Below are 17,526 nucleotides of genomic sequence, written 5' to 3'. Positions count from 1 at the left end.
ATACTGTAAAATAAGAAGTCAAACTCATCTGGTTTTAAAAGTACTCCTTGTAACCAGGGTTGGACCCCCTCCCTTGGATAAATGCAGGAGCACCTTTGGCGAAGTTCTGATTAAGCAAAGTTCTGCTCAGTTCAACTACAACACAAACAATCTTCTCCTTCAAATCCGAACTTCCACTCCTAAACACTTGCTCCACAAATCACAACGATGGGTGTCTTTCCCAATATTCTTCTTGGTAAAGCAAAAATGTCTTTCCTCGAAAACATACATTTATAAACCAAAGCAATTATCAGCATATCACTTTTCTTATTCAACTAGAATGCTTTTGTTAGAATAACAAAGCCACTGAGTGTGTTAATGCCACATGTGTTTATTAAAAATGAAAATACTTTTTTCAGGATCGCACAGCAACTACTTCTAGTAATGCCACACTTGTTCTTCAAATTAAGTTCTGTTAACACGCTCTTTTCATTACAGCACTTAGCCACAAAACAACATCGTCTTTCCTGGTCCACTCGCCTGCAAGGACTAACTACTATTGGTCCCTTTCCTTGTTTACTCACCTGCCAGGATGCAAACTCCTACAACTACATTTATGTTTTGTAGTCACTTTTGTTCCAACATCCTCCACACCATTATCCTTTGTGGGGAGGGTTGAACAATGTCTGCTTTTCTTTAAAGTCTCCTGACTGTGGGTAATGGGGGTTACAGGTATCCCCCAGTCGGTGTCTCAGATAAGGGGTGTTGTGCCCTTGTTGCCTTAATAGTCTCCTTTACAACCTCTTGGCTGTTGGCAATGTGGGTTTTATGTTTCTCCCCGGTGGTATCCCCAGAGTGGGAGGTTGCGCCCATTCTCCTGATCCTTTACAGCCGCTTGGCTGTTGGCAAAGTGGGTTACAGGTTTCCTTCAATCAGTATCTCATATAAGAGGAATTGCGCCATTGTTGCCTATCTGCTGCTCCTTGACAGCCTCTTGGCTGTTGGCAATGCAAGTTACAGGTTTCTCCCAATCGGTTTCCCATATAGGGGGAATTGTACCTTTTTATTGGTTTGTTTGTTCGGTATTCAAAAGTAGTGGTTTCTGGAAAATGTTCGAAACCCAGTGCCCCAGTGGTTACCTTTAGATTTAGGCCAAGTCACTGGTCTTGTTTGGTGTCTCCTTTCCCATGCAGGTGCTGCAGTGGTTTGATTTGATTTAAGGTATTTATATAGCACATGTATCACAAACTAAATCAAATCACAGCACAGATGTCAAGTCTAAGAACATAGCTCAGCAGTTTGTCAGCCTATTAACAATAGTTATTTTCTATCACTAGTGATTCTCTATTTAAACATATGAGTTTTTAATTTCTTCTGGAAAACTGACATGGAGTCTGCGCGCCTCAGATCAAGGGGGGGAGGGCATTCCAAAACATTGGACCAAAAACAGAGAATCTGCAATCTCCTATGGTCACACATTTTGTTTGGCGGGGCTGTTAACAAGTGTTTCTCACTTCATCTCAATGATCAAGTTGGTTGGTAACTCTCTATCTTGTCTGCCAAATAGCTTTCTGCTAAATTGTTCAGGCATTTAAATATTAAACATCCTGTTTTAAATTTAATCCAATCTTCCACCGTCAACCAGTGGAGAGATCGGCGTAAATCTGATATCGGAGATGATTTTCTTACTCTAAATACTAGGCGAATTGCTGCATTTTGTGCCTTTTGCAGACAGTGGATTTGTTTTGCTGGTGCCTCCATCAATAAGCTATTACAGTAGTCTAATTTAGAGTTTATCAAAACTCCCACTACTATAGCATACTCTTTTTTTAGAACATATGGAATGGCCGGGTGGAGCAGCCCAAGATTGTAGAAAGCGGCCCGGCTTTAACTGTCACTTGACAGTCACATCCCAGATTGCTCTGCCATATGCATTCGAGGTTCTTGATCTTGGATGCATATTTCAGTTCCGATCCCAAGAACGTCGCCAGCGATGGGCACCTCGTTTCGTCAGTTAGTTATTTTGGACCAAATAAGATTACCTCTGTCTTATTTGGTTTCAGTTGGAGCCAGTTAGCAGACCTCCAGTCTTCAACTTCGTTGAGGCAGTTATTCAACTGTGAGAAGGATTCTTTGATGTTATTTAATCTGATGAACACTTGAATGTCATCTGCATATGACTGGAACCTAATGTTATGCCTTCCCAGCATTTTCATCGGTGTGCGTAAGTAAAGATTAAAAAGCACCGGTGACATGGATGATCCCTGCAGGACTACGCAGCACTGCTGGCGAGGGCCCGAGAAAAAACCTCCTACTTTCACCCTTTGTTGTCAACCTGACAAAAAAGACTTCAACCATTTTAGGGCATTTCGTGACACCTTGGCAAATGCTGTGGATAAGTCCAACATTACCAGGAGAGATAATTCTCCTTGGTCCCCTGCCTGATGTAATTCATCCCAGACTGCTACCAAGGCAGTCTGTACCATATGTCAGACGAAACCCAGACTGTAGAGGATCCCAGATATCCTATCCCTCTACAAAATTCTGGAATTGGATTGTAACTATCTTTTCCCGGATTTTTCTTGGCCATGGGGGGGCATGCCACTGGGCGGTAGTTTTGAAGGTTACCGGGGTCTACGTTTTTTTTTCTGTAGTGGTGTAATGACAGACATTTTGAGTTCGTCTGGGACTAGTCCCTGTTTCGAAGACTTGTTTACAAATTGTGTCATAAATGGTTTTATGTCTGGTGCTAGTTGCTTCTGCTTTCCAGTTGGCTTCTGTGTAACTCCCACGGTCGGCACATCTTCTTCCCGGAGCCCTGACAGCTCCGGCGGTCCTCCAGCATAATGAAGAGCTGCTCGTCGGGTCGGGAGCACTTCTCCCTCTCGGCTGGGCTCTTCTTACCAAAACCGCTTCCCGCTGCGCTTGCTCTGCCACACCGTCGGCCTTCACATCTCGTGTCAGCATCAGCTGGCTTTCTTCCGTCTGCTTTTGCGGCCGACCCAGCCTTCTGGTCCGCCTCAGTTACTCCTTCAGTGTACTCCTCCCCTCCTTCTCTCAGCTGCAACTCATTTCTGAGTTAAAATGTCCAGTTCAGGTGTTGTGGTCTATAACAACTAGACCGCACATTCTGGTTAATGGCATTGTTGATCCTTACGCACTCTAGGCCCCTCTTCTTCGTCCCAGTGCCAAGAGCATTATGGATCCTGAAGTCCATCATTTTTTCAGGATTTTGATTATTTAAATAAAAAATGTTTATTGGCATTTTCTTATGATACAGTGGATACACAGCATCACATTATGCACATATCACATCTTTCAGTTTATTCCAATAAGCCAACAACTTTTCGACGGTAAGAAGTAGAAAAACAAAGGGGGAAGGAGGGATGGTTCAAAACGGGAAGGAGAAGGAGAGAAGGAGATGAAAGGGGAAACCTGGTACCTAACCAGTCAAGCTAAATTAATATCACAAGTGTCAGTTCTGTTCTCAGAAAGGAGTCAGTACGGCTTAACACTGTAGGGAACAATATGTATATCTAATTGCTGCTCGACCAGCAGGTGGACGGTGCAATCCGCAAACTTCAAATTGTAGACTTCTACTTGATTTCCAAGTCATAATTATGCATCTCTTGCCTAATATACAGGCTGAATCCATGAACCTAGAAATATGTTTTTGTTTGCTTGTTCTTGAGTACATAACCAATATGTATTCCTGCGGGGTCCATTTATATCTCGTAATCCCCACACCTTCGCAAGCATGTTTAATCTTAATCCAAAACGCTTTTATCAGCTCACATTCCCATAGCATGTGCATTAAGCGGGCATTCCCTTGACCACACCGGGGGCAGTTAGATGGTGTATCATTTTTAAAATTAGCGACCACAGCCGGGGTCAAATATGTGCGATGGAGTACATTGACTTGTTTTAGTCTAAATTTCGCATTACGCATCTGTTATTTTTGCCCCCAAATCTCTCTCCCATTGCATCTTGAGCTTAGTACTGTCAATTTTTGTATTATCGATCAGAGCCCTGTACAGTCTAGACACCAGCTTCCAGTCGTCATCCACTTCATACATTCTGCTGTGGTTCTGTAGGCCAGTCCAGCCAGGTACGCTTGGCAAATTTGGTAATTCTCATGCATCTTAGAAACTTCCCTCTTGGGAGACCCTCGTTCTGTATGAGATCTGAAAGTTCCCTGTAAGTACCATTTTCATACATGTCTTCCCAGGTTGCAATGTCCACCATCTCCCAACATCGCGCTGCCTTCAACTCCTATGGATCCCACTTTGTGCTAACCTGAATGGGAGCATGAGGTGAGTAGGTGCCCTTGAACGTCAATATTTTTTGTGTCCTACACCAAACCTGTCTGCCCACTCTTAGTAGCAGTGGACCCAATCCGTGCCTGCCCTCTGGGTACCATAGTGCGTCCTTCAAAGCATAGGGTCTATCTATGCTGCAAGCAAACCATGTTCTGTCGTAGCGTCATCTGCCAACCATTTGGTAACAAAGCTGAGGTGAGCTGCCAGGTAATATTATTCCAGTCGTGGCAGTTGGATTCCACCTTGCTCATACGGGAGTGACAAACCGGGGGTTGATATTCTGTGCCTTTTTGGGCCCCATAAAAAGGCTCTCAATATGCCATCTAATGCTCGAATGAAGGTGACGTTCGTAAATCCATACAGGGGTGGGGTAAAATTATCATTTTTGTGATCGCCACCCTTCCTATAAGCGAGAGAGTTAGTCGGGACCAAAATACTGTTCATCTCTTGGTACCCTCTACCGCTCTCAACGTGTCTAAGGTTCGGTCTGCGGTATGTGCCACCCGTATGCCTAAGTACCGAACTGATTCATGTTCCCACTGTAGGCCCCAGTCAAGGTCAGAGGTCAGTTTAGTGTCATTCAGCCCAGCCACGGGGAATAAGCATGATTTATGTTTGTTGAAGGTGATTCCTGATAGCCTTGCAAACCCATCAAGTGTTTCTAGCACTATGGGTAGATTATGGTGCAGTTGGCAAAGGTATAGCAGTACATCATCAGCGTACAACGAGAGTAAGTGTGTGGTGTCCCCTATGCGTATCCCGGCGTCATTGAATTCCTGTCTGAGCTATGCCGCTATGGGTTCTAGCGCTAGTATGTATAACAATGGGGAAAGCAGGCATCTTTGTCTGGTTCCTCTTTGAATGTCCCACTGTTTTGATATGTATCGCCCAGTGGGGGAAGTGTAAAGCATTTTTACCCACCTCCTAAAGAAAGTTCCAAACCCAAATCTCTTCAGTGTAGCCTCAATCCATTCCAATACACTGAGTCAAAGACTTTAACTGTATCTAGTGATGCTACCACATATTGTTCAGTACGCCTGTTTGTCTGATCAATTATATGTTGTAACCTGCGTAAATTTAGAGTGGTGCTGCGGGGCTAACGTAGATTGATAGGTTTTATAAAATTCAGCAGGGAGGCCGTCTCCCCCTGGTGTTTTGTGTGAAGCTGATGCAGAGATCGCTTCCTCTAGTTCATGCAGGGTAAAGGGCTGATCTAGGAGGTCGCGCTGACTGGCAATAAGGTGCAGGAGTTTCATTTGCATGAAACCCATGTACCGTGCCTCCCCAACATTCCTCGACCTTTTGCTGTTCTGTGGCCAACCAAATGGGTCTCTTGTAATAAGGCAATCAAAACCTTTTTGCACTGTAAGTATGATTTGATCCTGTTTCTGCATATGTATGTACCTAAACCTCTCACGTTCCACGTCACAATCTTAACCTGTGCCATGGTATACACAGTTCTTGCCTAAAGTAGGACCCCAGGACATGTTTCCCTGTGTTGTCTGATCTTGGCAATGTGACTCACTCTGCTCCCTTCACATATGTCATGCGCGTATCTTCATTAGTTACAATGTGCAATACGGTGTGACTCTTAAGTTCGTGCAATACATCAGGCAATAGGCGCAACAATAAGCATTGATTGGGTACCAAAAACTAAGCATGAACAACAAACCCTGGAACATGGGGTACCAACTGTGCCCAGCAGATGTGGTCCGTTCGGGCCTGCCGGTGCCTGCGTCTTCCTGCAAGCTCCGGCCTGAGAATTCGACAAACTTTGCATGTCAACTGTCCGCTAGGATTGGCATAATGTCCATCGAAGCTCTGTGGGATTGGTCACCAGCTCCGGCAGTATAGCAACAATGTACACAGCAGTTAGTGTATTCTACTAAAGACCTATATGCGGTAATTCGTCTCATCCTGAGTTTCTCGTGCATACGCACTGGTAGCCTATTTTACCAAATCACACTTTCAGCCCAGTTGGTTCAGGAACTGTATCAATGGGCCTCATTAGGACCCTGGCGGAGAGGGTATTACGCCAGCGTAGTGCATGGCGTACCTCTCCGCCATACTACGAGTTCCCGTAGCGCCATGGAGGTTTTCTCCGCCTGGTTTTACCAGCCGGAGAAAACCATGGCGCTACGGGACCTCGTTGTTAATTACGCCACCGTATTTTACGGTGGCGTAATTAACTCCTTCCCCACTCCCATTATACCCTATGGGGCAAAAATGGGAATGGGGAAGGGCAGAATGGGGATTGGGGATTTACCGCTCCGCCGAGGTCGGAATGGGGCGGTAAATCCGCCAACCCCCATGGCGCTATCGGCGGCTTTCCGCCATGCTTCGCGGTGCATTTAGCACCGCGAAATCCGCCTGGGTCGTAATGAGGCCCAATGCATTGTTTGGACGCTGTCCATCGTTTGCTGTCTTTTCAGGGTCTACAGATCTGTCTGGCCGTTGTTCAGGATCATCATCTGTGTCCAAATCGTTGTGTTCCAGCCACATTGTCACGGCCTGTGGACTGTCGAAAAAGCAGGACCTTCCTTCATGTATCACTTTTAATCTTGCTGGGTATGTCAGCATATACTTGATCTTTATTTGACTGAGTCTGGCCTTGACTGAGATAAATTTATTGCGTTGCTGCTGCACCAAGGGTGTATAGTCTGAGTATATGGTTACATTTGAGCCTCATCGCTGTAACACCCCGCCATCTCTGGAGAGTTTCAGATGGACCTCACAGTCTCTAAAATTCAATATTTTGGCTATTATAGGGCTTGGGTGTGACCCAAGCGGTGGTCTCTTTTGCAGCGACCGGTGAGCTCTCTCGATAACAAATCCTTGCAACAATTTGCCTGAGCCTACCTGCTGCAGGAAGAGGTTCGCTATATAGGTCGTCGGATCCCTGCCTTTGGCATCCTCCGGAATGCCCAGAACTCGAATGTTATTTCTACGAGAACGGCCATCTGCGTTTTCGATTCTTTGCTCTAGAAAATGATTCTTGGTCTAGAGAGTTTTCAATCGGGTTGCCAGATTTTCAGTGGTGGCAGCCGTGCTTTGCAAGAGTTCTTCAGTATTCGTGACTCGTTCTGCTAAGGACCTCACGTCTTGACGTAAGAGTTGCACGTCTATTTTTACCACTGCAATTTTGTGTTTAACAGAAGACCCAATGCTGCAATTGCTGCCAGAACCTTATCCTCTTGTGGCTCGGCTTGGTTTTCGCTTTCTGTTGGACTCTTTCCACTACCAGACGTGGATGATGTCTGCGTTCTACCAAGACCTGCAAAGCAATCCATGATGGTTGCTTTTTGTTTGCTTTTAGTTGAGGGCATAACGTTGTGCTTGACGGGCTGCAAATACAATGCTATCTGTGAATCTTCGGATTGAGCCTCCCCATTGCGTGCTTGACCCAACTCATCACTTCGTATGACCCTGCCAGGTACCTGTCAATACTTTATATTCTAGACTGTTGTCCCTCCCCCACAATGATTCTAGCCAGATTGTTGCTAGTTATTAATAGAAGTGCCAGCTCTCAATTGTCGTTCCTGCGCAGGCGTTTCAGCCGATCCAAAGTGTTTCAAGTTGTATTAGTTGTTGTAGAGGTTGTACAGGTAGGGCAGCACCTCGTGGTTTGGCAAGTTTTAGGACCCTCTCTGTGGTATCAGTTATAACAGATTTACTGCAGTATCACTCCCCGTCATGTAGCTCACAAGTTTATGATTTGGAAGTGCACGTCTGTGTTGGAGACCGCTTGTGTGAAGGAAACTTCCAGACCTGACCACACTAAGACTGGAATGATGCGTGTTCAACAGGACGCTTCCCTGACAGACCGCTCCAGCTCCGGGCTGGAGGCTCGCCCTTTTCTCAGCAGCTCCAGAACCCTCCCAGGACCAGGCCACTTTATCTGAAGGGCTCCTTCTGGGGATATTGCCTATTGTGCCAACAGTGACTTCTCTGAGGAGATCTGTCACCTTTGTGTTTATAGATTCTGGTTGACCAACTGCTAGATGGCACAGTTTGTCTTAAAAGGCAAGTGTTTTGTGGAAAGTGTGAGCCCTGGTCAAAAGATGGAAGGTGGACTTATCGGCAAGTGCTTAGCAGGTGGAACTCTCTTTAGTGCATCATCCTCTGTAAATCAATGCCGCTGAACTTCCCCGCTTCAAGTGTACCGGTGAGTTGTAGGCTATTTTGTGTCCCTCTATACAGTTGCTCCTCGCCGTTGGAACAGTGGTACTACCAAGTTTGGGACCAGCCTTGTCAATCTGTGGAACCTCCCTTAAGGAGGAGAGGGCACACTCGCTGCTACTCCGCGGCAACATTTCCTGGGTGCTGCTGCTGTTAATCGCTTGCTGCTCTACACCGCTTGCCGGCCTTCCTCATTGCTGTCCTCTGGGCCGTGTGAGTCTCTGCTCGTACCAGGCGACCAGCTCCTGGCCAAGGTGCTGTATTCGCTGGTGCCTCAGCCTCCTGTTATTCTGCGAGGAGCAAGGTCCCTCGTTTGGCCGTAGGACACTTCTCCTCCTCCCGTCTCCGGTAAAGGCTGCTTTTATGCAACCGTGGAATCCAGCGAAGAGCTACGCTGGACAAGGGCACAGCGACCAGCACACCAAAGTCACAGGGTGATCCCGCATATTTCTCGTTGTACCTCAAAAGGGAGGTGCACACCGCCACTGCAAGGGCTCCGGCCACCGGGCAGCACAGTCACCGCAGGGCATGGAAGGTGTACCGATGAGTCAAATCTTCTTTTCCGTTCTTGTGCAGCAAGTTCTTCAATGTCTTACTCCCACACAGCGTCGCAGCAGTCCAATCTCTCAAAGCGGGCTGCACTCGTCTGCCGCCATTTTATCCACTCTTCGGCTTCGCACGAGCTCGTAATATGTTGGCCTGCCGTTTTACGATTACTGCTGCTCTCCAGCCAGGAATAAACGCTTCCAGCTGGTACAGGATGCTGCTTTTAGGGAAGACACTTGCTTGATCAACAAAAGGAGAACAAATGGACTGTAAGAATGCAGCGTAGCAGGATCATGAGCTAGAAAAATGCCAGAGCTTAGTCTGAACTCAGCCTTACCCTTACTGCATGAGCTCCAGGCAACACCCCTTTTCGGGATTTTGATGTACAATTATTTTGGATTGCTTTGTAAATGTAGCATTATCAGAGTTAGGACAATATCTATAAAAGGTTTTTGTTTTAACATTGGGTTGTGAGCCTCTATTTGGGACATGATCATGTCAATTAGAAGATGTTGCATTTAATTCTTGCACCCCCAAAGAATACACCTTATTCCGATTAGATGTCTTTTCACAATATGTTCTTTGGATATTTTCATAGGAGGGACTTGTACAATGACAGCATGGCATTAAATATTTGGGGATTTCATCCTTACAAGAAAGTTAATACTGCATCTCACCACTTCCCTTTGACAGCCATCTCCTCACATGTGATCCTCCCTCATGATACCACCCCCAGGGTTAGGATCAGCTAGCTGCTGCCCTCCCCTGGTCATATGCGAGGAGACTTTAGGCTGGGGTTTAGTGATGGTTCTGCAGAATTCGTTATATATCTTACATGGTTTCACATGCAACCGTCCTACCCTACTATGGCCCTTCATTGGTTTCTACTGCCACGGTTACGTGCGCTCTTAAATCTGAAGATAGCTAACCAGGAGCAGAGCTAAGGAGGACAACCGTCATTGGTTGAGGGAGTATGACCCACAGTGACAGCAATGGGATGGTTAAGTGACAAGTAGTTTCTTAAGCTTTAAAGCAAACTGCTTTAACATTACAGAGGATTCCCAGCCTGACAACGGGGAATGTTCATAAGCATGTGAATCAATGTAAAATACCAATGCTGGAGAACAGGAGTTACAGGTAACTAACTTGTTCCTTACTTTCAATTCAGGAGGGTGAACTCCACAGCCACACACCAATGCCCACTGCTTGCCACAATCAACCATATATCTATAGTACTGCATGCTAGCAACACTCCACTAGATCACCAACTCATATTTATATTAGTTCAGTAGTGCTGTAGGCATAACGTTTGAATGAATCTGCACTCATGGCATGGAATGCCCAAATAATATATAACCTAAGGGTAAAAGGAGACTACTTCTTTAGGGCATATATATCAAGGTGAGATATACAGTACAGTAGTATACAGTATAGTGAGCGGGGGTTGTGGGGACACCCCTGCAGCTGACCCGCTCAAAATCATAAACATTTTTAAAAAATTAAAAAGCCAGGGGCTTACACTATACTATACAGTATAGTGAGTGGGGGAAAACCAAGACGGAGAGAAAAAAAGAAGAAAAAAAGCTGGGGGCTGCATGGGTGTCCCCCGCAACTCCCTGTCCACTATACTATACAGTATAGTAGTATACAATATAGTGAGCGGGGGTTCCAGGGGACATTCCGGCAGCTCACCAGATAAAAAGTTAAAAAAAGAAAAGAAAAGGACCCTGCAGCGCCGGTTCCCGATCACGGAAGTGAAAGGGAACCGGCGCCGCAGGGACACAGTGCGTCGGAAGGAAAGGTAAGTAGGGGGTGGGCTGTGTTGGTGTGGGGATAGGGGTGAGGGTGGGGGTTTGGGTAGGGGTTTGCGCACATCAGGATTGTTCAGGGAAGAAATGACCAAGGTTATTTCGAGCAAATAATCTTCGGTCATTTCTCCCTCGAACATTTCCGTTGCGGACAAATCACACAGATTATTGTGAGGTGGTTCAGGAAATTTAGCACTTTCAATGCATTTCTGTATCTTTAAAAATAATCCTCATTATTTTTCTTGTCATCTTATCTCCTAAACTTTGTGATTTTAATCCTGAACTAATTCTTAAAATTGTTCAGCACTTTGCCTGGATTATCTTTTCTAAATGAAGACCCCTGGCAAATGCACTATTTTGTGCTGTTTCCATGAAACACGAGGTCCCTTGCGATTTGGTGGTGTTGGTGACATTTAGAAAATATCATTAACAAATCATGATGTATTAGAATCAACTGTATCTGTGTTCTTAATATAACATTGTTTGTAGAAGGCATTGTATTTCACGATACATTGATTTTCACTTTTGGATGGTGTTCAAAGCACAGCACATGATTTTGTAAGATATATCACAAAAAGGAATATCTGGGGAAATAGATTGAGTAATTTCATGACAGTTTCCTTAATTGATGAAGACTATTACATCATTTGATCACGTAAATATGTCTGACACATTAGTCTTGAGTTGAACCACCAGCTATTAGAATGTAGTACTTTTGATGTTGTAGGTAACTATGTTGCCATTGCCATTTATATATTGAGTTCCGTTTAGTGATTGGGTTTCACTTCCGTTCAGGAACGTTAGTGTTAATAATTGAATATCAATTAAAATGTTAATTAGACTTGTTTATCTCCATTATTTACAGAAAAATGAATGGCTCTGTTTAAACTGCCAAACTCAGAGGCTCCTGGATGGAAGTCTGGGAGATGCCCCACCTTCCGTTTCTGTGCCTAATCCCAAACAGCAGCCGACAGGCTTAACCAGTCACCCATCCATTGGAACTCCCACTGGTTCACCACGGCATCAACCTGGGACAACACCCACTGGCTCAACCCAGCACCAACCCGGACAGACTCACACAGGGTCACCACGTCATCAGTCTGGTGTAACTAGTTTGCAGCAGCAACATAGAGTGCTGCCTCAGCCACCAGTTACAGGTCATCAGCTGGAAACATCACAAGTGAGACATTTTTCACAATCAGAAAATCTCAGTGCATCCAAACAGAACAAGACACACACCCCAGTCAGCACGCATAGTAATCTGCCAGCAGCTTTTGATGAAAACCTGCAATCAAAAACACTTGCAGAGTCTCCCAAGTTGTCAAAATCTTTAATGCCAAAAGGAAAAAGCTCGGGAACTAGAAAAGATTCTACAATTAAGGAGAGCAAGACGACTCCAGAAATTCACAAAGTGAAATACAAGGAGGTATGTTTTTTTTTGCCTACTAGATAGCTCGGAAATGTTAAAGTGTCTAGGGGTTTAACATATCATTTACTTCAAAGGGAATTCCTTGAATGATTACTAAGACAAAGGCGATTATGCTTCTCTTTATTGGAATTCTGTGGTGTAAATCAGCCTTGTTGGGATTATGTGACAACAACTAAAAAAACACCATGTACCAATATTCTGAGACCACGTATTTCAATCTGAGCCAATCTTTATTGTAAAGCTCAAATCGTGGTTTTGATGTTCGGAGAACCCCACCAGGTAGTTCCACTTATAACTACATGAAAGTCTGCCAAAATGAAACACTGTAACATTGCGTACAATTTCATTTTATTTCATTGAACATTTTGCTAAATTTTGTAGTTTGTTTTTTATCATATTGCAATTTCATTAACTTTCTATAATTGATTTTTAGGCATATAGAAAGGCCTGGGGAAACCTGGTTACCTGGTTACCTGGTTACAAAATTTGAGGACACATTCTGGGAATGAACAAGGCTGCAAGTGTCAGAGCTACATTATAAAATAATGTGCCGCTGACATTATAGAGATTCTGTTGCGGTTTGTTGTTAGATACTTGTGTTGGGGGCCATACTCTCAGCTCAGGGACTTGTGCCAGAAGGTCAGATCTACTGTCAGGAGATGGCTGGATATCCTATCCTGGAACTTCTCCCATTTCTTTTATAGGGAGTTTCTGATACTGATGAAAGCTGTATTTCCGTAAGGAGATAAAAGCTTGTGAATAATGCAATTCTTGCTGCTACACAGTGTGTGTTCTACTTGTGGAGTAATCCAGATTCACCTTTCAAGATAATGTAGCTAACAAGATGTTGGGACATCTTTATTTTTAGTTAACTGCTTTATTTTGTTAATAATTCATATTAATATATATCACAGCACATTATGAAACAATTATATGAGACTATTTCAAATATAAGATTCATATTATAAATACTTAAAAAACGTTGTTTTACATAAGGATATCCACTACTAATCTAATAATAGATCATCCCTAGGAATATGTAATACTATGGATGCATACTTTTGCTAAGTATAAATATCTTTAAAAAGATGTCATCTAACGAAAAAGTGCATTCAAATATTGTATTCTAGTAGACAGTATTAACACATATTTACAATTAATCTATGAACAAATATTCTGAGGAAACTAATATCATACGTTTGGAATAACAACAAACAAAATTCATAATGTAAAATTTATGAATGAGACATTATACTATATTAGAGTTAAATTCAATAAAAAGTTAATAAACACATGCCTTTTACTTTCATATTTCTTCATTAAGTTAGGTGTTACATCAATAACTATTCTATGTACATTGCTTACAGCATTACATGAAGCCCTAATATTAGTATTGTAAAGCTGTTTCTAATTAACGGTAATGATTATGTTATGTAACGTTATATCATTTGTATCATACACCAGTTACCCGAAAGCTGAAGGGTGCCAACATAAAATCAGACAGCACAAACAAGAAAAAAGAAATTCATGTGTTGCAAATGTTGATCCAGGTGAAGGGTAGCCAATGAGAGATCTAACAGAATAGGAAAGTTTTCAATTTTTTTCTTGAAGACTTTGGTGGACTCTATGGTTCTGAGAAACGGGGGCAGGGCATTCCATGCTAATGGAGCTTTGCAAGCCTTATTGGTTTTGCATCGTATAGTTCTACAAGATTTGTGTTATCAGAGCTCGGTTGTTGTGCTTTTTTACTAAAGGCTCCACTAGGTACGTAGGCATATGACCCGTAAGGCATTTATACGTGATAAGCAACATCCGAAACTGAACTCTAGCCTGAACAGGAAGCCAGTGTAAGCTCAGTCTTGCTTTCCGACACATGGTCCCTACGACCAAGGTTTTTTACGACATTCACTGCCCTATTCTGGATAACCTGGAGGCGAAGAAAGTCTGCTCGAGTAATCCCAGTTAGGAGGCCGCATCCATAATCCAAGTAGGATCCAATAATGGCTCAGGCAAGAGTCTCTGAGTTTATCTCTGAAATGAACGGGCCAGATGACAGAAAAGCTTAATAAAATAAGGAGGAAGTGACTATGCTGTTAACTTGGGCTTTCATATTCCGATTTTTATCAAATACAATGCCTAACGTCTTTAGTTTGTTCTTAACCTCAATGTTGCAATTGTCTATAACCTAATTTGGCAAGCCTGGAATCAGTCCGACAACCATGAGTTCTGTTTCAGCATTATTCAGTGCCAAACCATTCATAACCATCCATTTCTGAATTGCTTTATAGGCTTTGTTGATGCAATTAGTATTGCAATCAAAGCAAAAAGGTCAAATGGGAACAAAAGGGGTCTCATTACGAGGTAGGAAGTAGCCATGGTGCTATTTCGAATAAAAAACGTATTAAAAAAGAAATTTCAACTTTTTTTTTCCCGATATTATGACTATGAACCCAATATCTTTAAGCAGATTTACAATAAAAACATATGTTTGAAAGTGGTTTCCTTATCCTGTCAAGACCAGCATTTATTACCAGTTATACATTTCGAATTTAGCCCTAGGTAAGAAAAAGAAAAGAGAGGCTGGGTTAAAACTGCTGATGTAGAAATCGTATAAATTCTATTCTATTTTAGAGACCACATATATCCCATTCTGTTTCACAATCAATTTCCCATTTAGATTTAGAAGACCATTTATCATTTCTGTTATTATCAAGATTAAGAATCAGATAAAAGTTAGAGGCCTCAATATTGGTTAAGGTAAAGTATTTTAATCTATCATTGTCAGTAATAATGGTAGGCCATAAAGACTGCATATGGAAACTAAGGTACAATAACCATATACTATAATAACACATCAGACGCGAGGTTCGTTTTCCAAACAAGTCTGGTTTATTTCAAAGTATTCTCAGTCGGCTGACTGGGTCTCACCGCCTCACGACGTGTATTCCCAAACACCGTGGGATGCGAGAGAGCCCGAACAGCGCTCAAGCAGCAATATATATACATTAGACATATCCTTTGTTAAGGCAATTCGACCCGCCCTCATACATGTCATACAGGCTAGGGTTCAGTGATTGAGAATTATGTCAATTATGACACGTTATGACAAGTCTTCATTCAGCCTAAACATAGTTATTTAAGCAAAGGCAGCAGAGACAGCTTTCTGTTATGAAGAACATGGAGCTCGGGCTCAGCAAGGATATCGTGTTCTTAGCAGGGTGACATTCCTTACTACGTTATCTGTGTGTTTCGGCACATGAGCTAAGGGTCAGATAGTTCTGAAGCAGAAAATACCACTCTCTGCAAAGGAACACCGCTAGGAGAATATAATTCATGTTTAACTGCCTTTTCCAAAAGCGCTTGCAAGACAAACCGGCACCTGAACTACTGATTAGATGCAGCTTCTGCTCCACTTCAAGGAGAAAAACTATTTATTTCTGCACAGTTTGACATTCCTGTCTGCGTTAGTATTTCAGCGTTCAAGCCGTGGCCTTGCAAGGTGTGCGAGTCTAAAGCATAGAATACGTTTGCAAAGCGTTTTGACAGAAAAGAAAAAGCAAATGGCCGACATTTCACAAAATGGACGCCCTTTGGTTACACTGACGATTCTAGGATTGCGATGTTTGTCACATGATGCATTTGGCTTCTGGCCAACATATTATACATACTATTCGACTATAGGGTTGCTTTTCTGGTCTAACAATAACAACTTGATCATTGAAAGAAGTGAGGTTATCTGCTAGTATTTTAATATGTTAAAATGCTGAAGACAGGATATTTAGCTCTAAATTCATTTAAACTTAATGGGATCCCATCACGAAAGAGCTGATTAACACATGTTATGCCCTTATTTAGCCAGCTCCTCCAAAGTATAGACCTCCCATTTACCTTAATTAACTTGTTAAGCCATACAAATCAGAAGGTTTCTTGAAATGTAGATGTACAAAGCCTAATTTTTAAGGCTGTAGCCTTGATGCATAATGGTTCCAGAACTTTGCTTTTACTATTTAGAGCAAATGTACTCATAATAGTTACAGGGTAAATGGAAGGTTTCTCTAAAATTAACCACGCTGGGGGATTAATAAACTCAACTGGGGGGAACCACAAACAATCTTGTTTAAGTATAAAGGCAGAATAATATAATTTAAAGTTGGAAATGTAACACCCCTAGATTTTCTCATTAGTTTTTATTTACTAAGCATAATACAATATTATTTCTTCCCCCAAAGAAATTTAGTAAGAATATATCTAAATCCTTAATGCGAAAAGGATATGATCACTTGATGATGTGCCTGTCAGATAGTATTGAGGAAAAGATTATTGTGAAAGCATTTTATTAATTGAATGCCATTGTTAAAGTTGTTTTAACTTCTGAATCTAGCAATAGGGGGAGCTGTCCTTGCACACTGGATGGTATACGAAGGATGGTACAATTGCCTTGAAGGAATTAATAATGGCATCCAGAAACAGGCGCTATGATGAAGTTACTCTTGTTGCAGCACATGAGAGGTATAAAAGAGTCATGATCCAAGCGAGACATGATTATGAGAAGGAGTAATGATTGGAACTATTAGGATATTGTAATTCCAATGACCCCAAAAATGTTTGCCATATGATTGCACAGGGGTTTAATGATAACTCCTCGAAAGAACTATGTAGGGAGCATAATAACATTTCTTTAGATGAATGGTGGAGACATTTTAGAACTATACATAGTCAAATAGAGGTAGTGTGGAAAGAACATTTTAGTAATTTATGTAGCCCTGAGAAATTGGCAGAGAACCTCTCATTATCCAAGGTGTGATGCTGGAAATGCATTGGATGGAAAGGGCCTCCCTGTCCTTGTCCTGTAGTCCTTTTTCATTGTGTTCTGTGTTGTTTTCTGCCCAGGAGTCCATGTGGGACTCCTAGCAGTGCAGCTCTTCCTGTTTTTGGTTTGGTGTATAGACCCATGGGATACCCTTATGGCACCCATGGGTGGGGGTACAACCCTGTGCCCCTAGTGTATGTTTTCGGGCACCCGTGGGTGGCCCACAGAGCAGGGTATGGGCTGGTGGCAGCTCAATGCTGAATTTGACAGGTGCTCTGAGTATCCTCCATTTTGGGATACCCAGGCCCTGCCATTGGAATCAGTTGATTCCTGATAGGAAACAAGATGGCCCCTGTGGCCTCTTGCTTTCTATTGCCTGTTACCTTGTTTTCCCAAAGTCCTGGGAAGCCCTGACTCTGTCTCTTCCCCCTGTCTGGCTGTTGGGTGGAAGGTCCA

The 17,526-nt window shown here is 42.9% G+C and overlaps 1 protein-coding gene across 1 annotated transcript in view; it reads left to right on the top strand.

Annotated features, from left to right (window-relative positions):
* Nucleotides 1-17,526, top strand: part of BSN (bassoon presynaptic cytomatrix protein) — a 1,737,600-nt gene that overhangs the window by 896,533 nt on the left and 823,541 nt on the right. The window contains exon 4 of the mRNA XM_069644195.1: nt 11,697-12,257. Within this exon, the coding sequence (XP_069500296.1) occupies nt 11,697-12,257 (561 nt within the window). The remainder of the gene's footprint in view (nt 1-11,696; nt 12,258-17,526) is intronic.

This window comes from Ambystoma mexicanum, chromosome 2p (genome assembly GCF_040938575.1).
Source record: "Ambystoma mexicanum isolate Mex_15411 chromosome 2p, UKY_AmexF1_1, whole genome shotgun sequence".
Taxonomy (NCBI): domain Eukaryota; kingdom Metazoa; phylum Chordata; class Amphibia; order Caudata; family Ambystomatidae; genus Ambystoma; species Ambystoma mexicanum.
Note: the sequence above shows the minus strand (reverse complement) of the source record. Positions and strands in the feature narration are given on the sequence as shown.